A 21716-nucleotide genomic window follows, 5' to 3' on the forward strand; every position below is an offset into this window, starting at 1 on the left:
TCAGCTCTGCCAAGTGGGGAAAGCAGTGTTTAACTTGCTGGGTTGTTACGAGGACTGGGGAAAGGAGCTGTTGAAATCTTGTCACAAGGTAAGTACTCAGAACCTCATACCATTACTATCAGTGATCAGGGTGCGCTGAAAGGAAGGATCCAGAGCTCCCATCTCAGGTTTGCCACAGAATGACACATGTCTTTGGGCAAATTACATCATCAGTCTGGATTTCCTCATTTGGGGGTGGCAGGCGTGGGGCTTGATGACCCCTAACAACAATCCCAGTGTGAAAATTCTGTGGTCTTCTGAATGTTGAGGGGAATAATTTACCGATACATTGGTTAATAAGATGGGGACTTGAATTCGCCAGTGTGCGGTCACAACGGTGAGAAGCTAACGAGACTAAGGGCAGTGGGCAAACGTCTACAGTTACACCATACCTCGATTTATAAAACTGTAGGAATATTGAAGGGGGGCTCTGCCTTAGCGTGCTCGATGTGACCCCTCTGGGCAGGGCTTCGGGCTGCTCGGGGCTTTATGTTCACGGTGGTCTGATGCACAGTGGGAAGGGAGTTCAGTGCCAGGCTGCACGGATGGAAACAGAGTGTCCAGATCATGAGCCATCACAGCCTGTGGCCCTTGCCATTTTCGGATGCCATGAGCGTGGTGTTCAGCCCATTCATTGACAGTTCTGTCTTTAATCGTTTACCTGTACCTGCTAAGTGCTGGATGCCAAGGTGGGTGCTGGGGGTGCTGTATTACTGATCAGATGCAGTAGTTGAGGGCCCTGCGTCTTGGGGAGGGCATCGGCAGACCAGGACCGGCCAGAAGGAGAGTGGGCGGGGCTGCAAAGGACCTGGAGCTTGCTGCCAGGGTGTCAGCAGGAAGAAGTGGGGATGCTCTGCTTGGGAAAGGGAAGGCTCAGGGGCACACCATTCTGCCTCCTTACTTAGGAAAGGCTGGCACCTGGCTGAGGAATTAGTCCTCTGATTTACTGCTCCAGAGGGAAGAACTAATTCTATGAGCCAGAATAATGATGATGATGATAATTAAAAGAAATATTATCTACTATTTATTAAGTGCCAGGCACTGAATCAGACCCTGTGCACAGATCACCGACTATGCACACTGTTGGGCATTTATTGTACTCATGACTCAGATCAGGAAACTGAGGCGCAGGGCATTTAAGTCACTTGTCAAGGGGCAGAGCTGGGCTTTGATACCGATGGGACTGAGTTCATAGCCCTGGTCTGCCCCATACCCCATCCACGTTTCAAAGGCGAGGAGCAGAGGCGGGAGGGTGGGGCTTTTAAGGCACAGGTTTATGGGAGTTAGAACTGCGAGTTGATGCCTGGGTAGTGTCCAAGCAGAGCTAGTTGGCTGCCTTGCAGGGTCTTCCCCAGGGGGCTTCTACCGAGGGACAGAGACTGGCTTGCTCTTCTTGGGCTCCCTGGCTCCTAGGACAGCCCTGGAGGGAGGGAGGCAGCATGCCCATTTTGCAGGTGGGAAAGCTGCGCTCACAGGGGCTGAGCGGCTTGCCCAAAGTCACATGGTCCCTAAAAGATAGACCTGGGACTCAGACCTGGGTCTTGTGACCCCATCTCATGTACCCTTCCCACTGCCCCACTCTGCCCTCCAGCGCTTTACAGCAGTGAGACCTTCTGTGGTTTATATTAGTCTTTTGCCTGGATTCATGCTGCCTGCTTCTCCCTGCTCCTTTGCTGTATCTGACAGGTTGCCTGGGATGTCCCTTGGGTGCCAGAGCTCAAGACTGGCCTCAAACTGAGGCCTCAAAACTGAGCTCAAAGGCAGCCAATATCCAAGCCGATGGAGCGGTGGTAACACTGTAGGTGTGCACACACATGTGTATGCGTGTGTCCTGGAAGGGCCGTGAGGGGGGTTTGAAACCGTGTGGGGGGGGTGCTGTGCATGATGTGGGGTAGGCTAGGAGTCCTGGCAAGTTGGGGCTGGTGGAGAAGGCTGACAGATCCCGAGGGAATAATGGTCTCTCTTCCTGCCCCTTATCAGCCTTCCCCTGGGGTTCTGCTATCCCTTTCTGGAAGGCAGGCAGGGAGGGAGCAGATTAGGGAAGTTAATTACTCACATAATTCACCCAGATCAGACAGGCTTTCTGCCTAGGAGATGCTCTGCTGATGGAATGAGGAAATGGCTGTATTTGCCAGTTCTGGTTACTGACGGAGGGTATTGGAGTTAGGGAAGCTATCGGTACACCCTACCAGGCTCCCTGGGGAGCTGGTGCCTTGTTCTTGGCCTTATGTGAGTGAGCTCTTCGCGCTCTCTCTCCCTCTCTCTCACCCTGTGGTTCACTCTCCACAACCCCGTTCGCTCCCAGCCCCCTGCCTTTTTCTGGAAGCACTGGAGTCGGCTGGGGCTAGATGGTCAGACTTGGCTCATTCACTCAACAAGTGCTTCCTGAGTCACTGGCACGTGACTGGATGCTAAGGGGACACAGCAGGAACTGACTCGCGCTCAGCTCTCTTGCAGCTGACGGTCCATTTGCAAAGATGAGCCCAGCCCATTCGGGCTGCCCAGACTGAGTCAAGGAGACCACGTGGCCGGGGATGGGGAGCGGGAGAGGGCAGGTGTGTGTCAGGGTCACAAGGAGAGGGAGACCTGTAACTGGGCCATCAACCTGAGGAGCCTCCCTGCCATGGGAGGGGATGCTGACTGAAGCCTAGTAATCAGGGCAGGCTGATGGAGAGCTGAACGGGGCCACGGAGCCCTCCCTGAGGCTGGGACAGCCACTTGGGGGCCGGGTCCATGACAGAACGGGGCACACAGGGTCAGAGCAGATGATGGTGTGCCGTCTGGAGCCGTCTCAAGGGCTGATGGTGGGAATGCTGGGTATCCACTTTGTCAGCTCGGCCGGGGAGCGGGCATATCTGAAAGTGAACAGTCCAAGGCTGTATCTTTGATGACACATGTGGGAGGGAAAGAGAAGCTTCCCCAGAGTGACCTAATCCTACATTCTGTTCTGCCTCCCCGCGCCCCCTCCCTGCTCACATCTGTGAATATGGGCTGGGGCTGACAGAGTGGTTTTGGCAGATAGGTCCCTGCTAGAGAGGGGAGCTTTTGGCCAGGGCTGTCTTCCCAGCTGGTGTGACTTCAGATTCCTGACAGAAATGTCTCAGGGTGACTTTGGTGATTACGTGCACATGTGTCTTCAGGAGATGAACCAAAGGGAACAGTGGGGGTCTCGCGCCCAAACAGTGTCCAGGCCTGGAGGGTTTTGCTGGAGGCAGTCGGACTTGTGATGCTGCTTGAGTTGGGAAAGGAAGGGCTGCCAGGGGTCCTCCGAGTTCAGCACGCTCTAAGAATTCCTTGAACGTTTTATTACCAGAGGAGGTTATCATGGTCCTGCTTCCAGGAATTCTGACTCCATGAGGCCAGAGTGGGCTCAGGAATTTGCCTTTGGTCTCAGAACGCCCAGGGATTTGGAAGTAGGTGGCCTGGGAACCTCACTGAGAGAAATGTGTTTGGAAGGGAACTCGGCACTTGGATAGGGCACAGGACCAGGGCTGTGGAGCCCGGTGTGGCCCCTCAGTGACGGGCTCAGTGCAGGTCTCGTCCCCTTGGATATGGTGATGTGTGTGGCCCTTCTGCCTCCCAGGACTTCAATGAGGGTGAAATCCTGGCTTAGGTGAAATCCCTTTGTACAGTATACACTTCTGTAGATGCAAGTTGCTGTCATCGCTTTTACAATTACAATAAAAATGTTACGAGGAGTCCGCCTGGGTTGACTGAAGCCAGGGAAGCAGGGGAGGAGAGGAGAGAAGTGAATTGGATGATCTCCGAAGACCCATAGCTTCTGGGATCTTTTTCCAGCCAGAAAATTCAAGGAATTGCCCTCTCTCTCCCCCTAATCCAGGTGGCGAATCTATTTCTTTACCATGTGGGTGGCTACTTCAGTCTTGAGATAGATGGGTAGCAAGAAGAGAGATCCCCGAGCTCCCTAATTACAGCAGCTTCTGGATCCCCTTCCCCTTTTCCCTGGTGCTGATGTTGCTTAAACTGAGCAATTAGAGCTGTGTGGCAAGCTCCTGGTACAAGTGACCCAGCCTGCCCCGGGTGGTTTTGCTAATGTCCTGCGGCATGAGGCTGGGATGGGGTTAGCCTGCACTCAGAGCTTCTGTTCTGTGCATCACTTCTTAAGCCAGCTCCCTGCTGCTGGCTGTCCCATGGAAGGGGGTGGCTTAGAGCAGGGCCTCCATGTTGCACAACATCAGGAGACATGCTGCCCAGAGAACACAGTGTCACTCTTCCCTTGGAGGTGGGTAGTGGCAGCCCTCTCAGGAAGGGTCGCAGCCTGGAGCATCCCTGTTTTGTTGCTAAACTCTTCTGCTTCCTTGCTCCTGTGGTCTTTATTACCAGTTTGGGTGCCTGATGAGGTCACTCGAAATGTGTATGTTTTTGTGAAGAATGCTAATGATAACAGTGATCACGACAAGTTTGTCCTGTGACCACACTTGGTTTAGGAATACATGTGGAAGCAGTCGTTCAGTAAACAAGTGTTTGTCGAGGGTGGCTGTGTGTCCTGCAGTGTGTAGAGTCACTGAGGGGGACTGGAGTCGGGGAGAGGGGTGGAGAGAGGGACCCAGTGAATAGGCCATTCTCAGATAACAGGATGCCAGCTCCCTTCATTTGGTCTGCATTTTTGGTGTTTCCTTGCAATGTCCAGTCCTGGGTACCGTGTTAACTCCAGCTCTGTTGGAATTTCGAGGTTGTCCGGATGGGGCAAGGAGTTGTTTCAATGTGGAAACACAGGGGGTCACATTCAGAAATGGAATCTGGGTGTGCCTAACGCAGCTCTTGACTCACTTGCCCCATTGCTGGTGGGTTTGAGGGTGTGGACCGGGAGTTTCCCGTCCCTCCACGGAAGGTCTGGTGGTATGTAGGGTGGCCGACACTCCCTTTCCGAGCTCCCCAGGTCAGCACTCTTAGTGAGTTAGTTGCTTCTACCTTCAGCCTGGGCCTCCGGCCCGCTGTGGCTACGTGCTACAGCTGGGCCCGCAGAGCTTAAAATAGCAGTATGAGCTGGCTGCTTTGCATGTGGGGAGCCCGCCTGAGGCGTGATGGGGCAGCTGCTTGGAGTTGGGGCTCCACTGGCTCCAGCCACTGGGGTGGGGAGCACTTTTGGGGAGTTTCTTCTAGGCTCAGGGCTGGGGGAACAGGGGGTGGTGAGTTGGGGGCTCAGGTGTGGGTGGTGCAGAGGGGACGCAGGGAGCTAGTCTTTCCTAAGATCTTTTAAAGGAATGACTCGAACCTGACCACAGAGCCTCCTACCACGGAGCTCAGAGGCCTTTGGCTTGGTGTCCTGTCTGGCCTTCGCCCTGGCCCTTTGTACTGCTCAGGGTTAGCCATGTAGGGCCCCATTCTGGCCTAACTGAGGGGAGAAAATGTGCTCAGAGGTGGGGTTGAGGGTGCTGCTGTGCCTGGTCATGGTGGCAGGATCAGCACAAGAATGCAGGCATCCCGAGCCCAGTCGGGCAGGCGCTGACCACTGGGCTCCCTCACTCCCTGGCTGCCTCCTCTTGGGAAACCAAGATGGCACCCAGAGGATCAGGCAGGGGCATCCTCCAGGCATTCCTTGGTCCAGCAAGTGCTTACTGAGTACTTGCCCCAGGGGAAAATAGCGAGGAATGAAGCAGACCCAATCCCCGCCCTCACGGAGCTTCACAGGGAGAGAGATCGTAAGCAATCAGTTAACCGAAAAGTAGAGGCATACCCTGTTCAGTTGTGTTGTGCTCTGGTGCACTTTGCAGATCCTGCATTTCTCACAAATTGAAGGTCACGGTAGTACAGGAGCTAATTTCAGTTGTCTTTCTCTGGTGATTAGGCCACCTGTGGGGCACCCCAAAAGACCAGACAAGAGGAGTGCTCCACCCCTTCCCTGTGACGTGTCTGGCCAGCGTTCCAACTCCCATACCATAACCGTGGGACTTTTCCTACCAAGGGGGAGGATGGGACAGGGCTGGGTTTCTTCTCCTGGCCGTGGAGTTTTTTCTGGAGGGAAGGGAGCTGCGCTGTGGTTTGCTGGAGCCCATGGGCACTGGCTCTCAAGAGCCTATTAGTAAATGATAGGAAAATTTGCCAGCTGTTAAGCCATGGGTAGCCTGAAACTGGCCATGAAAGGAGGATTGACACCGTGGAAATTCGCAAGGACTACAGATCATGGCTTTTCCCACCATCTGTGGTCCTTGCCAGGAGAGCTGGTTGTTACACATTTCTCAGCCCACCCCCGGCTTGTCATCTCCCCTCTACCAGGACTGTGGCTTTGGAGGACGGGCCTCTGTTTGCTCTCATTGGGTAAAGCACATACACGTGTTCCTGCCGTGTGAAGTCAGAAAGCACGAGGGCCATGCCGGCTGAGGGTGTGATGTGAGCAGGTATTGGTGTGTTACCCAGGGTTGATGGGGCTTGTCCCCTGGTGCCACGCTGTGGGGCTTCTCCGTCACTCCTGGCTGGACCATCCCGATGCATGAGTGCTCTCTCATCTCATTCTGTCCCTTCCCTCAACCTCCTTCTGTGTACAGAGCACACCATATGCAGGCCTCCGTAGGGGTCAGCTTTGTGCGGCAAAGTAGGTCCGCTCGCTGTAAGGGAAGATCAGTGGGTCAGCAGTCAGGAGACATGGGTTCAGTCCCAAGTCTGCCACTAACTCCTGTACCTCTCACGTGCGCTCTTAAACATGAAAGCCCCTTGAACTAGCTGGGTCACAGGTCTCTGCTCACTGTGTTCGGGCATCTGGGACCCCTCTCCTCTGCCCTCCTTCAGTGAGGATGGGGGCTCAGCATGCATCCCATCTTTTCTAGGAAGCCTTCCCACATAAGCCAGGCCTCCCTGGGCAAGTCCTCTGAGCACTCGGTCTGTAATTCCCGCTCTGGCATGTGTGTGTGTGTGCTTCTGTGGTCGGCTGCCCTTTCATTTTGTTGCTCTTTCCCCATATGGACCATTAGGTACTAAGGGTTAATGCTTCTCAGTAACACCCACCATGGTGGGCCCAGTATGGTCCTGTCAGGGGAGCTCAGGCAGTCATCAGTGATTAGTAACCAGTATAGCGTTCTTTGTGGAGTTCCTATGAAGCCGGGATGGTTCCAGTGTATGTGTGTGTGGATGGCAGGTTCCATCCATTGGATAAAGCAGTTTCCCAGGCAATGCCTCATCTGGTCCTCACAATCGTATCCAGCCCCCTGTTCTCAGACGAGGAAAGGGAAATGTGCTTATTCACTCATTTAGACAATCTGTACTGTGCTCAGAGAGCTATAAGCCTCTCACCAAGGTCACAGCAGTAGTCAGTGCCAGAGTGAGGCCCTGGGCCCCAGCCCTTCATCCTGCCTGGCTCCCTACAGCACGAGGGTTTGTCCTGGGCTCTCCCTTTGGGAGACAGAGAAGGCTGTAGAGTCGAGTGGAGCGTGCATTCATGGAAGGATCGGGGATAAGCCAGGTTGGATGCTGGTCAGGCCCAGGCTTCGGGGGTGGAGGGAGAGAGGGGCCGTGCCAGTGCTCAGTGCCTGTCCCTGCTGTGTCCGGCCGACCAGCCGAGGCTGCAGGCTGGTATTTCCTCTGGCAGCGGTGTGGGGGAGGGGAAGAGCAGGTGTGCCCTGGCATCTGGCCCGACTGGGATATGAAAGCACCCCTTGGGGCCAGAGCTTGGGGGATGAGTGACACGCAGCCACCCAGACACACTGGGCCTCGTGGAGCACAGCCGCATTCTCTGAGCTCCAGGCTGGACATCCGAGCCCTCCGCTGCTTCAGGAGGTGGCCCAATCTGGTGGGTGACACCATAAAGGGCCTCCAGGAGGGAGGACAGATGCTAGTGATTTAGCAAGGTGAGTCCCCACCAAAAAGGCTGAGGGCAGTGTCAGGCATGTCCAATGCATGGGTTGAGGTGAGTATGTATGGCAGAGGCGGGGGTGAGGTTTGGGGGCCATGTGGATGGTGTTGAGGGATTCGGTTAATTTGTCTTCACATTTCTGGAGTGTTCTCCACATATCAGGCTAGTTCTGCAAGAGGATCACAGGAGTGTTCATCACCTCAGGTCTTCCTGTTGTCTTGTTGGAAGACTTCCATGCAAACAGCCATGGTACAAGGCAGAGTGAGATTAGTGCCCCAAAGAGAGGTTAAGAACAGGAAGAGGGCCTCTTAGTTTGGGGGATCTGTAGGATCAGAGTTTCATTCATGGAGGACGTGACATTTGAGATGAGTCCTGACCTGCCTACAACAGACAGAGATGGGTGGGGGAGCCATCCTGGGTGGAGGGCAGGCCATACACCAGAGTGTGGAGACAGGAAAGTGGAGACATGTCCAGAGAACTGTGAGGAGCTCCTACTGCTGGGGGAATAGGGCACAGGTCAGAACTCATGGGAAAAAAGGCCCGCAAAGTACAGTGTAGAAGGTCTTGAATGCCAAGCTTGAGTGTGTGTGTTAAAGCCCAGGGAGCAGGCAGCAGATTTGGAGCTGGTGTGAGGGGGCAGTATGGCAGCCCAGAGCCCTGTCTCTGGTCCGCGATGGTGGCAGCCTGGGGCAGGGGCCATTAGGAGGAGGATGGGAGGCAGTAAGGGCACTGTGGCAGGGGGAGGTGGAGCGGGGCTGGCAGTCTCCAGGAGGGAAGGCCGTGACGGGGAACGTGCGTGTGTGCCCACTGCATGCTGGGCATGTGTTGGGCAAGTCTGGGTCAGGGGCCATGGCTGGGTACGTGTCATGGAAGATTGGGTTACAGCAACTCCGCTGGGACAACCTGGCAGGCTTTGGAAGAACATGCAGGACTGCAAAGGGTCTGATTCATGACCATTCTCGTCTCTGCTACTTGGGAGACAAGAGAGGGCTGGGGTGGCTGCTTCTCTGAGGGCCCTCAGCTGGAGGTACCCTGATGGACTCAGCTGCATAGATGTGGGGTCATGGGCAGAGGCAACAGAGATGCCCTGGGGTTTTGGCCAGCGCTGCTGCCTCACTTTACCGAAGTGGCTGGTGGCAGTTTGGGGACCACCAGCAGCTTCATGCACTATGAGATTCGTGAGTCCTTCGACAGCCAGCTTCTGCCCAGTAGGGTTGCCCAAATATGCCTTCCCTCACCCATTCAGCACACAACGCTCCCTCCTCAGCTCAGGTGGAACTCGTGCAAGCTCCCTTCCTGTGAGGGGTCAGAGCCGGCTGAATCGGGGCGTGTTTCCCCCATCTTCTTTAGAGCATCCCAAGTGCTCCGCACACGCTGCTCTTCCCGACAATGGTCCTAGGCCCAGCGGAGGGGCGGAGGGGCAGAGGGATGGAGGGAAGAGGGGAGACAGCAGGTGGCAGTTCCTCAATCGGTGGATGGGTCCCAGCTGCAGGGCCGGCTTCGCAGGCAGGCGGGACGCTAGGTCAGAGAGAGCTGGCCTGGCCGGCAAGTCAGTGCCCTCCATGGGGTGGTTCAGGAATATTGGATTTGCTGGGTCAGTGAATTTCCACTGGTGCATGGCAATAAACCTCGGGCTTCCTCACACTTCCCTGTGCCTGGCAGTCTGGCCTTATCTCATCCTCCCGGAAGCCACCTGCCCTCTTTGATAAGTCCTTATAACAAATCCTTTCTTTCTCTCGGTCTCCCTGGAGTGAATGGCTCAGTGTGTGCTTGTGTGCGGGTCCCGGTACATCTGTCCAGCACAATGCCTTGCACACCAGGTCCTTTTAGGGAATCTCACAGGGATGCTGATGGGGCTTAAAATAAAGATGGTGCTGGTTGGGGACTTTGTTGGGAAAAAGGGCCTGAGAACCTAGGGTGGGCAGTACCCCAGTGGGCCACCAGCCTGCTCTTTCAGGGCTCGGTCTCTGCTGTTCCTTCCTACTCTGTACACCTGCTCAAAGAAAAGACTGTTGTCCTTTGGGACAGGCCACTCTTGCTCTTTGCATAAAGACTTCTCTGCTCTAAGCCAGGGTGCATTTTTCTACAGTGTGGCTCTCCCTTGCTCAAGAGCCCCGCTGAGACCCTTGCTGCTTCCCTCACGTGCTTGGAGGTGTTTAAGAGCTCCTGCGTGGGAGCCAGTGTGCCAAGGGCTGGAACGCAGAGGTGATGGGCACGGCCAGTGCTCTCAAGGAGCACATAGACTTGGGCTCGAGGAGGTCAGTGAACAGGCAGTGCCATGCTCTGATGGACTCTGGAGCTCCAAGGACGGGCCCCAGACTTCAGGAGGAGGCCACATGGATGCCACCTGGGTGGTGAAAGTTAGCCACTCAGAGCATGTGGGGAAAGGGGGTTCTAGATAGAGGACACAGTGACTTTGATGTGTGTTCATCTTGGTGGGCATGTAGGGGGAGGAGGGTGCAGGGGTTGGAGGTGACAAGAGGGGGGGTGGGGAAGCCCCTAAGCATCCAGGGTCATCTCTGCTCCCTCCCACGTGGACTTCCTGTGAAGCTTTGTTTTTGCTGGATATGTGGACATGCCCTTCCTGGATGTCTGGGGCACTCTCTCTCTCTGCTTTCTCTAGCCGTTTCCCCTTCCAGCAAACTCTTCCTTTTACCTCTGCCTGACTGGTCCTGCCCATCTTCCCATTTCACAGGTGGGAATAGCAGGGCTAGAAGTTGGAAAAAGCCTTGAAGAACCAACTAGTCCAAGCTCCTTGTTTTGTAGTTGAGCTAGAGATCACATAGGTAGCTAGTATCCTGAGGTATTGTTGCTTAGATGGCCTGAGGTGACCATACAACTGGAAGGCCCTTCTTTGTGATCCGGCTTGCCGTGTGCACACCCTGCGATGAGCTCCCATTCATTTGTTATCAAGTGTTAATTGAGTCCCGCTGCTGGTCAGGCATTGTACTGGGTACGCAGTAGTGAGAAGAACAGACCCAGTCCCTGCCGTCCTCAGTTTGTGGTCAAGTAGGAGAATCAGGTCGCAAACTGTCACTCAAGGAAACAGGCTTCCAAACTGGGACGAGGGCTAGGCAGGAAGAGGCCAGTGATGCTGAGACTGTACTATTGATGGGCAGGGGAGCTGCAGTGTAGCCTGCAGGGGCAGCCAGCAAACTGGAAGAAACTTCTTTGAAAATCTTTGCAAGAGCTCAGGGATGAGTAGCAGTAGGTTGGACAGTGAGTTGAGAAAGAGTGTTCCAGGCAGAGGGATGAGCATGGGCAAAGACTCAAGGAGAGGTAAGTTCAGAGGGTTCTCTGGCAGGGGCATAATGAGCACGAGGAGAATCTTTGCCAGCAGAGCTAGACAGGTAGGCTGGGGCAGGGGGTGCCAGACCTTTAGGCTGGTTCAGGAATTTGGACTGCAGTAGTAAAGTAGACTAATACACACACACACACACACACACACACACACACCCCTAATCTCAGGAAAACAAGGGAGCACGGTGAGGGAGAAGACAGTGTCAGCTGCCCTGTGAAGAGGACCCTGGGGCCAGGGTGGGGCCGGGGGCTCTGTCCCAGGCTGCAGCAAGAGCCCAGGTGAGACACGGGTTAGGATGGGGTCAGGGCAGTGCCCGTGGAGACAGAAGTAGAAGGTGGCTCATTGGAAAGGACTTGTGTTTGATCAGAAGGGGAACAAGTGGCACTGGGGAATCACGCATGAATCTTGGGTTTTGGGCATAAACAGCAGGGTGAGTGTTTGGCTGTTGATCTAGAAGGGGAGGCTATGGCCAGGGGAGCAGGGCTAGGGCAAGTTCAGTTGGTCCAGGGCACGTGGAATTGGAGCTGCCTGGGAGGCAGCCAGTGGGGCTGCTGGATGGGAGCTGGGTACATGCACTTGGGGCTCAGAAGCAGGGGCAGGCCCAGGTGAACATGTAGGGGACATCAGCAGGTGAATGGCCCTGGAACGGATGGGATGGCCAAGTGCAGGTGTGTTGGGCAGAGGGGAAGGGGGCCCAGAACTGAGGGGGAGGTGCTTACCCCTAGAATTGGAGCCACTGACTATTGTGCATCCATTACGTCCTATCTTTGTTCCCTGCATTGTACGTCAATGGGGACTGTGACCGTATTTACTCTAATAATCATGCTGGTAATCATAAGAGTGCCTCAATTCCTTTAAACATTTCTGTTTTGGACATTGTGCTGTGTACATTGTGGTTTTCACCTTTAATCTCGGTCTTCTTCCTGCCTGGGGGAGTGTGCATTATCATCTCCATTTTGTGGTTGGGGAAACTGAGATATGGGGGGAAGTGGTCGTTCTAGGTCACCCGGCAGTTCTGGAGTCACCTGCTCCAGAAGGGGTTGGGACTCAGATCCATTTAGTCCCAAAGCCCCGAGGGTTTCCATGCCATTACTTCGCTAGAGCCCGGCCCTCCATGGCGGGGTGGGATGGCCGTTCAGACAGGGGGCACTGATGCCATCTGAGCACACACCCTGGCTTCTCACAGAACCGGGCCCCGCTGGCCCACAGCCACTCGGGCATGTGGTATGTGCTGAGTAGTGCTGGTGTTCCTGACGGTCCAAACACACCTTCCACCTGGTTCCTTGCAATCTGGAGGCCTGACGTGCAGCACTCCTGACCGGGTCATGAGCAGTACAGTTGGTCGACAGCCGTGACCCTGTCTCCTCAGAGTGAACTGCCCGCAGGGTCAGCAGCACATGCTCTGACCGGGATGCTCACCTCACTTCTTATGTGTGGCGTGCGGACACACAGCTAAGGGACCCTTCACAGTCATGGTTTCTCAGTGGCCAGGAGTGGTCCCTGACAGGGCTCCTAACAGCCAGCACTTGGGCTCTGAGACGTGACCACAGCTCTGGGGAGCTCACAGGGACTAGAGTTCAGCAGGGACTCAGCTGGAGGGGGACCTGCATGGTCCTTAGAGCTCCTCCAAAAGGCGTGGCCTGCCGGGGATGGAAGGGGTCCGTGCGCAGCTTGGTCTCTGTCTGGTTCCTGTTGGTCTTTCCTGTTTTCTCCCTCTTGTCTTTCCCCAGTCTTCCTCCAAAATGGCCCCTGATCCAAAGCTTCTTTATCTATCTGTCCCTTTCCTCACCATGCTGCGCTGCTCTGTGTGTCGAGGATACGGCTGTGAACAAAATAGTTGACCTTGTGGCCTTTCCATTCTGTTATCTGTAGTTGGGAAATTTAAATTTCCTGAGTTCCCTCATCAGGTTCTGATGGCCTCAGATAGCCTGCTTTCCAGGAACAATTCCATAGATTTCTGGCTTGGGTCCCATCCTCTGGTTAATCAACTTGGGGCTCTCAGGCTCTCCTTAGAACTCAGGACTTAGGTATGGTGGTCTTCCCTTCCTCTCTACCTGCTGACACATTCTGAGTACCTATCCCATGGTGGTCCCTGTGACAGGCCCCGGGGTGGTGGAAGGTTGGGGCGGGGTGCAGGGACGAGGTGATTCAGATTCAGCCCCTCCCTCCTTTGGGTAGCCCAGTGGCCAGAGCAGAGGCATGTGGGCAAACTATAATTGCAGGCTGAACAAACAGCTGGGGACTCAGGAGGGAGGAGCAAACCTCTCCCCAGAGAACGAAGTACCGGGTCACCCTTGGTATGCTGTCCTGAGCCATTCTAACGGTGGACCTTGCCTCTGCAGCCAAACCCTCTTTGCTTGTGTGTTTTCCTTACAAGTCTCAGAAATTAAACACATAAAAAAAAAAAAAAATAGAACTACCCCTAGTTCTCTTTTTACTCTGATCTTTTCACTGGTATTGTTACTGTCCTCCCTGAATCCTGGCCAAGTATGGGAACGCATGACCTTGTAGCTGTTTAATTTCCCTGGCAAAGAGCCTTGCTCTGGCCTCTGGACCCTCCTAACCTTTCCTTGCTCCCGAGCCTTCATGCACACATTGTGGGATATGGGCCCCCTGCTTAGGGACATTCTTCTCTTTTGACACCATTGGTAAATTGTTTGTTTAGCAATTAAAGCATTTTCTGTATTGCTGAAAAAGATCCCAATTTTGGAGTTTAAAAACTAGGATGGGCTAAGACTCCCTTCTCCTACAGCAGTGGTCCATCTCACATGTTCCTTAGGATAGCAAGTGCCACCTCGTGTCTAACCTAAATTCTCCGCAAGGCTGCCCTGTTTGAGGTACAGGATACCCCATGAGCCATGCATGCTGCTGATCACAGAAATATTCAGTGCAGGTCAGGAAGGGGATCTGTGTGGGCCCATGAGCTCTGATTGCGTGTGGGTGAGTGAGAGACCAAAGCTGAGAGCTCTGGCTCACACTGCAGGCCCGAGAAACTCAGGAAGAGGCAGAGAGAGCTTGGCATTTACTCTGAGCCCACATCTCCCCAGTTGCCAGTCAGCAGAGACGTTGCATGTTGATTTCACGTATTCACTTCTCTTTCTCCCCTCTGGGAATTCTGGACTTGCTTCACTTTTTTTTTTTTCGTTGTTGTTTTTAAAAAAAAAAAAAAAAAAAAAAATAAGGCAAGGCAGCTCGGCCTTGTTCACATGCTCAGAGATCCTCAAGGGCAGGCTGTGTCTTCCAGCTCCCCTGAGCATGGCGAGCAGCTAAGGCTCAGGGGTGGGCAGGAGACATGGGGCCTCAGGCCACCTTTGTTCTCTGGTCATTACTTCTGCACCCACAATCTCAGAAGCTGGGGCAACCACAGCGGCGGATCTTCTCACCTCTCCATGCTGCAGGCCCAGCTTCCTAGGGCACCGGTGTTGTCATGTGCTTCCACTGCTTGGGGAGCTCCAGAATGAAGTCCAGACTTTTCCTGTGTCATGCAAAGCCGTGCCCAGTAGCCCACTTTGACTCCCAGGCACCTTCTCCCGCTCCAGGCAGGCCTGGCTCCTCACTGCCCCTCAGTGTACCAAACCCACGCCTTCCGGGGTGCCCTCACACTCTTCTGTCCCTGGCCACACCCACTCCAGGGGGTATAAGGGACAGCTCTTTGCTGGTCCTGTCATGGAACTGGCTGTATCATTCTTCTTTGGGCTTCTCTATGTACAGTCTTGGAGTGGGGGCAGAAGGCTTTTTTTTTTTTTTTTTTAGGTCCTTTTTTATGAAGTCCTTTTCTCTATGACCTCTCATCAGGACACGAAATTTCAGATTCTCTGTTGTGCTTTTAGATTCTGCCTTTTAGACTGGAAGATTCCCATGGTTGGGAACTAGGTTTTGAGTCCAGGAGAGTGAAGAAATGGGCTTTGAAATCATACAGTTTACTTACCTGTGAAATGGGAATAATAATATCACTATTCTATAGGGTTGGCGGGAAGACTCAGTTGCTGTGTGTGATCTGGTGCCTGGGATATAATGAGGCCTTGCAGTTCTCTGTTGTTCTTAACATCCTGATGATGATTAAGCTGGGTGCCCTGATGGGACATGACTGAACTTTGTTAATGGACTGAGGCCTTCAATGCCCTCCCGACACAGGTGGCCAGGAGTGACCAGAACTTTTATACTGGGCAGCCTCCTCTTCTTACCTCCTCCTTCATCCTGGCCCATCAGGGCCTCCACTGCTGAGGAAATAATTACTGGCCTGAATCCACTTATAATCAGGAATGAAGGAGGAACGATCTAGGGACAAGGCAGATGCTATTCTTACTGAACAAGGTGTGAGTTGATGAAAAAAAAAAAAAAAGAGAGAGAGAGAGAGAGGAAGATATTAGGAGGGGGCCAGCTTGGGAGGGCCCGTGCTGACACCAAGTCTTTCTGAGGCTAGTGACACCAGGCCCTTGAATTTGCTCAGTGCTTACAAGGCTCACATTGGTCTTGCATCTGCCAGCTCACTTTATTCTGCCGACACCTCTCGGGGGGTAGGCTCTATTAATCCACATTTTAAAGAGGAAGAAATAGTAGCTCAGAAAGGCAAAACCACCTTGTCCTTGATCATACGGCTCAACATTGAGCTCAGAGTGAAAAACAGGTCTCCTGACTCACAGTCCAGCTGGTAAACGATCTCTCCTGCATCAAAGAAGTAATGTTATGAGAACCAAGTGGCAGCCGGGAGCCCATGGGAGTCGGTCGAGGCTGAAGAGGACAAAAGGCGTCAGCCATTCCAGTCAGGTGGCAGTGGGGTCAGTAGGGAGCCAGCCAGACACCTGCCTCTCATCTGTGGGTAGCATCCAGAGGGCAGGAGATCAAGGTGCCATGGCCATGACACTCCCTAGGTTTCACTGCTGGGCTGCCCTCTAAGTGGGGAAGGGGCTTAGGATAGTAACACCATTGCAGGTCCCTTTAAAGAAGCTGAGAGCCAGCCCCTGCTGCCTCTGAGCCAGAGAGGGTACAGACTCCATAGAGGGCCACCCCAGTGGATCCTTGAGGGTCTTCAATTCGCTCCCATTGGAATAAGTGTCCCTCTCTGCCTCCACCATAGCCAGTTATGTCCCTGCTCATCACCTTGGACTAGATTGTGTGTGTCTGAACGGCGGGGAGCAGCACGCCTTGTATCTGTCTCCTCAAGGGGCCTGGCTCAGCACATAGCAGGTGTGGAATACATGTCTGATGGGATCCAGGTTGGACATATCATACTCCTGCTCCCCAGGGAAGGCAGGAATTCTTCTATCCAGTCATCGTTGTCTAGCGCCTGCTAGAGGCCAAGCCGGGTGTTGGGTGCTGGGGTACTGAGCTTCAAAAATACGAAGCCCCTCTCAGGGGTTCTCAGCACTCTTTCTGCTGACAGAAAGGAAACGTGGGCTCCTCACCCCCCCACCCCCCCAAGTCTTTTAGTTGTCTTTGTTTGCCAACTATGGTCTCTCCTGATCAGCTGTGCAGATTTACGCACAAGTCCAGGGGACACAGGTGCAGTGTTTTACGGCAGGGTAAAGGGCTCCTCCTGGGTGTTCCCTAGCCCCTAGCAAGTGCATTCTTCTTGCTGTTTCCCTTGACCAGCCCCTTTTGTGCAGTCCTCATGGGAGAGGACCCAGCCTGGGTCCAAGAGCACTCCAACGTCACCCTTGGCACAGGCAGGATTCAGAGGGGCAAGGCAGGACACTACTTCTGCCACCTACTCTTCTCAGCCCAGCTGGGGTCCCAGCGAGCACGGCATCCCACCCGGGAACGCAGGGGCGGTGGGGGTTGGGGGGGGCTCGCGCAGCTGCAGGAGTCTCGCGGAGCCGCGTGTGTGCTGGAGCGTGCGCGCGCGCGCGGAGGGGGCGGGGAGGCGGCGCGCGCCCCGCGGAGGCCCCAAGCGCCTTTCCCACACCTCGCCCCTCCGCTGCGGTCTCTTTTCCCTGCGTGCGGTAGCCAGATCCACGTGTGCAAAAGCGTGTGCGCGCGTGTGTAGTGGAGGGACCGTGTGCCTCCACTGGCCCCGTGTGCACAGGGGGCGGCGGCCAGCTCGACAGTGGCCGCGCTTCTTTCCTCCTCCTGTCCTCCCCAGTCCTCTTCTCTGGTTTCCTTGGGTCGTTGTTATCTCCAGCCATTCCCTTTCTCTCGCCGCCCCCTTTTCTCCCGTGGAAGAGACCAGCGCCTTCCGATGAAGGTTCTGGTTCACCCCCAGCTCCGGAGCCCTTGACATTTAGCGAGGGCTCCCGGCGCACTGGTATAGGCACACAGCAGAACGCTAATCCTATTAAAGATAATGTGTCATTGGGGAGGGGGAGGCTGCCCGCCCCCTGGCAGGCCCAGTGCTCATTGGCCGAATGCAAAGCAGGGGGGCGGGGCCGAGGGCCCGGGGAGGGGGCTCCCGGCGATTTCAGAGTCGGGAGTTGGGGCTGGGATTTCGCAGGGAAAGCCCAGCGGTGGCAGCTGCGGCGGATCTCTGAGCACTGCCCGCCGCGCGCCCGGGCAGCCCAGGGCCGGCGAGCAGCTCCGCAAAGTCGCCGAGCGAAAGGAGGCGGAGCGCCCGCAAAGTGGCCGGGCTCAGCGCCGGGGCTGGGCAGGGAGAGGTGTGCCCGGGGACCTGGATCCTGGTGCCCTTGTGCCTCGCGTGGAGCGGCCGGTGCACCGGGAGGCGAGCTGACGCTCTGGAAAGAGAAATCAAATTGCAGCCTCCCCAAAGACGTTAAGTTACGCAGGCCAGCCAGTTCCCGGAGAGCGTTCGCGAGCGCGCGTAGAGCCGCGCCACGCCGCGCCGCACCGCAGAGCCCTCCCGGGCCAGTCGGCTGGGAGCGGGGCGCCGTCCGAGAGGTAGCGGCTCCTGAGCACCGGGTCTGGCCGGGAGTGCTCCCCGGTGCAGAGAGAGGGCGTTCAGGGTTCCGCCAGCCCACCCGCCGCCCGTGCCCGACTTGGGCGCCCCCTCCGTCCCACTCCGGGAGCGATGCCCCCCGCCCCTCGCGCCCCCCGGGAACGACGCGAGCATGGAGAAGTCGAGTAGCGAGGATTCTTCGATCCACCGGAGTCCATCTTTGGACAGCAAGGACTCGGACTTTGCCAAGCCGTCCACCTCGGGCCGCCCGTTCGGCCGCGGCTTCACGGCCGGCGCTTTCTACGGCACCGCGGGCTCCCGGGGACAGAGCCGCGCCGAGGCTGGCGTCAAGACTGACAAGTACAATGCACCCAAAGGCAGCAAGTACGTGGTGTTTTACCTGGACCTATCCTTTGTTTTTCTCCTAGAATTTAAGAAGTGCAACATGGCCAGGGGCTGCCTCTGCTGCTTGAAGTACATGATGTTCCTCTTCAATCTGATATTCTGGGTAAGTCCTTGCGTTTAGCTCTCCTTTGCCACCTCTCCTCTTCCGGGCTTACCGTAGCGTGCTCCCCTCTTCCTCCGTGGTGCTGCATTGCCCTGCTTTCTGCACAACGGTAAGTGTGCGTGTTTTTAAAAAATCGTCCCCCCCCCCTTCATTCATCTTTCTCTCTCCTTGGTGGCTGAATGGAGGCTCCGAATTGCTTGTCTTCCAGGAGAGACTTACTCTACTCCTCAGTGGCTGGCAAAGTTTGCCACCACCTCCTTCCCCTGGTGCAAGTGCCCCCACCGGGTAACCTGCAGAAATCGGTGTGGGGCCAGAATTTTTAACAGCTGTGACCTTGAGTGGAAGACAGGCACAAATGTGGATGATTTTCAAGTTTCTTCTTGTATTCTTCTTGAATATACAAGAAGACAGTATGCCTGGTTTTGTGGGCATGAGGTGGGGGCTGGGAGGGATGGCAGAGATCACTTCCTCTCCCTCCTTCAGTGAGTCTTTGGAAGAGGAGAGGAGCTCCTGTCCCAAGCCGGGGGATGTGTTTGTTAGCCTGCAGATCTGCCCCTGAGTTAGGGCATGTGTGGAAAAGGAGAGTGAGGGAGGGTTGCTGCCATCGGGTGGCAGGCAGCTGCTTTTGAGGGATTGCAGTGGACTGGGCAGGGAGCGGGCTGGCCATGTGCTCCCACCATGGGACACCAGCCAGCCCTCCCAGGCTCCCAGAGCCCCAAAGACTGAAAGGGACAAAGGGAGTGCCCTGTCCTCGGTGAAGGATGATTTTCTAGAGAAGGGGTCAGTGAGTGGGGCAACTTGGAATAGCTCTCGGTTCTCTGTGCTTCTGAAGGCCATGGGCACACACGTGTGCATGTGTGCAAAAAGGAATACAAGTTTGGCAGATTTTAAAACTTCTCAAATTCCTATCTAATGGCTCCTTCATTGCGACTGCTGCCTCCGTTTTTCTTTGCCAGAGCCCCAGCGTAGTCAGCACAGATGTTTGGCTCTGCCCCAGGGCCTGTCAGCCACCCATGGTCCAGAAGGAGCACTGGGGGCAGGACAAAGTCATTCACAGTGAAGCTAGTTAGAAGCAGTTGTGCTTTGATGTTGAACACGTGTGTGAAGTGACCAGCTTTAACTAACAAAACTTTTTTGGGTGTTTGTGGGGGGCGGTGACTATTCCCACAGAAGAGGATAGCTCAGGGCTGAGTGGGAAGAAGAAGGAATCTAGTCTTGGTTCTGTGTTAGCTTCTCGTGTGACCTTGAGCAAATTGCTTTATCCCTTAAGAACTGGGTTTCCTTTCCAGTCTCGAGGTAGGGGAGTGGAGGCTGTTGTGATAATGGCCTCCCTCATGTCTGACCTCATTAGTTATGGGACGTCCAGCATCCTTTCCTTCTCTCTGGGGAGGGAGCCTCCTTTCCAGCTTGGGGCGCAGGCCGCTACTTCTCTTTTGGGGAGCCCGGTTGGAGATTGTTTGAGTTGAATTTCCCTGGATGCCTGCATGGTCTGGAGCCCTGCGGGCACTGCTGTTAGGGTGTTAACCTGCCCTGTGCTGAGAGTTCTGTGGGAACTGGGGCAGAACCATTGGAATGTCAAGAATGATTTCATGGCCTCCTTGGGCCAGGTGCTCCTGGTCAGTGTCAGCCAAGTGGTGGTGGGTATTTGATGTCTGTGATTTACACGAATGCTGCCTTACTCTCATTGCGGAGTTTCCCTCTCTGCCCTTGTTCGTAGTCTCAACCCACCTTTCTGCCTTGCCCCCATCTCTGCATATCTTACCACTCACTAGGAAACCCTTAATAGGAAGCGCAGGGCCTTTGCCAATACCTCCCACTCAGCAGCCCTCCTCCCCACCCCCATCCCGCCATCTGCTGGCCAGAATAGGTATAGCTGCTTGTGGCTTCTTCCTTTTCCAGCTCAGTTCCTACTTAGTTTTCATCCCCGCACCCCCCCCCCCCACCATACATGGCCCAGGCGTTGGTGCTCTGCACATTGGAGGCACTCATTATAAGTTTGTGAGTGAATGAATGGATGGCCAGAGTGGTAAATCCACATCCATTGTGTGGTAGAGATTCCTGAGTCCCGCTCGCTCGATAGGGAAGAGAAGTTAGTTCTCAAACTTGCCTGTGTTGAAGGTTCTCCTAGCAACTTAGCTGTGGGGCGAAAAGCAACTCTTTTCATCTTCCCTTAAGAGCTTGGCAGAAGTTAATGAGCTGATTGATGGAGTGGCTTTCTTTTTTTGGTTACAGCAAGGTCTCTTCCTAATTAGGAGCTACCTACCACCACTCTTTTACCAGGCAAGGAGTCTCTCTCTCCAAATCTTTGACTTTTCTGATCACTTAGTATTTTCAGAATTCCTGTGACATGCTACGAGCTGGGAGACATTGGATCTCAAAGACCTAGTTCTTTTATGCTAGTCACTTATGAGATGATGAAGTAGGAAAGGTGGAAATTTAGCAGAAGAGCAATGGAGGCTTGCACGTGTAAGAGAGCCCGCCGTTGTGTTCCCTGGGAGGTGGAAGGACGTAGCAGGGAGTTAGCCAGAATTTGGGCACAGGGCAGGTCACTGTGCTTTACTTGAATGAAGACGTCCTGCAGGCAGGTGCTGGGCTTCATAGGAGTGAGGGAGCAGAGGGAAGAGCCGAAGCAAAAGGTGAAGGTGTCTAGGCCAAGGGCAGGTGGGGTGGGTGATAAGGCAGGACCGCTGGGCCACTTCTTCTGCTTTCCAGTGCACACACGAAGACTGGAGGGGAGTGAGAGGGTCAGGGTGAGGAGGGATGCAGGGCTGGTCAGAGCCCAAACCCTCTGGGACCCAGAGCAATTGTTAGGACTTAAGTAGCCATCACTTTTTCTAGTCTCATGGCTCAGATCCCCCAAGGAGACTTTTCCGAGGCATTAGAGTTGAACCTGAGGCCCACAATCAATAGATAGAGATCTCCCTATAGATCCTGGAGCCTACCTGGTATTTCTCCAAAGCCACCACTGCTGCCACACACCCCTGCCTTCTCGGAGCCCGCTGGGAGGATTCCCAGGGCCCAGGAGAGGTGCAGCTGTCACCCTGCACCCCCCCACGGGTGGGAGAATCCTGGGTCCTGGCCACTGGGTGGAGCTTCTAGGGTTCTGTCGTTACTGAGGGCCCGGGTGACATCACCAGGGGCCGGCAGGAGGAGGGGCTATGCAGCCAGCACTTCTCCTCCTTACCAAGAAAAAGACAGGTGACTTACCGACTGCTGGGTGCCTGCCTGTTGG

At 54.9% G+C, this 21716-nt stretch overlaps 1 protein-coding gene across 5 annotated transcripts in view; it reads left to right on the forward strand.

Moving 5' to 3' along the window:
- TSPAN9 (tetraspanin 9) overlaps positions 1-21716 on the forward strand; it is a 188643-nt gene that overhangs the window by 90533 nt on the left and 76394 nt on the right. For 3 of the 5 annotated variants that reach the window (XM_059184526.1, XM_059184527.1, XM_059184528.1), the window contains one exon: positions 18405-18484. In XM_059184526.1, coding sequence (XP_059040509.1) covers positions 18422-18484 — 63 coding nt within the window. In that variant the 5' untranslated portion in view covers positions 18405-18421. Of the gene's footprint in view, positions 1-17611; positions 18485-21716 lie in introns of those variants that run through there. The other 2 variants (XM_059184524.1, XM_059184525.1) reach the window with 2 other exon arrangements.

This window comes from Mustela lutreola, chromosome 8 (genome assembly GCF_030435805.1).
Source record: "Mustela lutreola isolate mMusLut2 chromosome 8, mMusLut2.pri, whole genome shotgun sequence".
NCBI lineage: Eukaryota > Metazoa > Chordata > Mammalia > Carnivora > Mustelidae > Mustela > Mustela lutreola.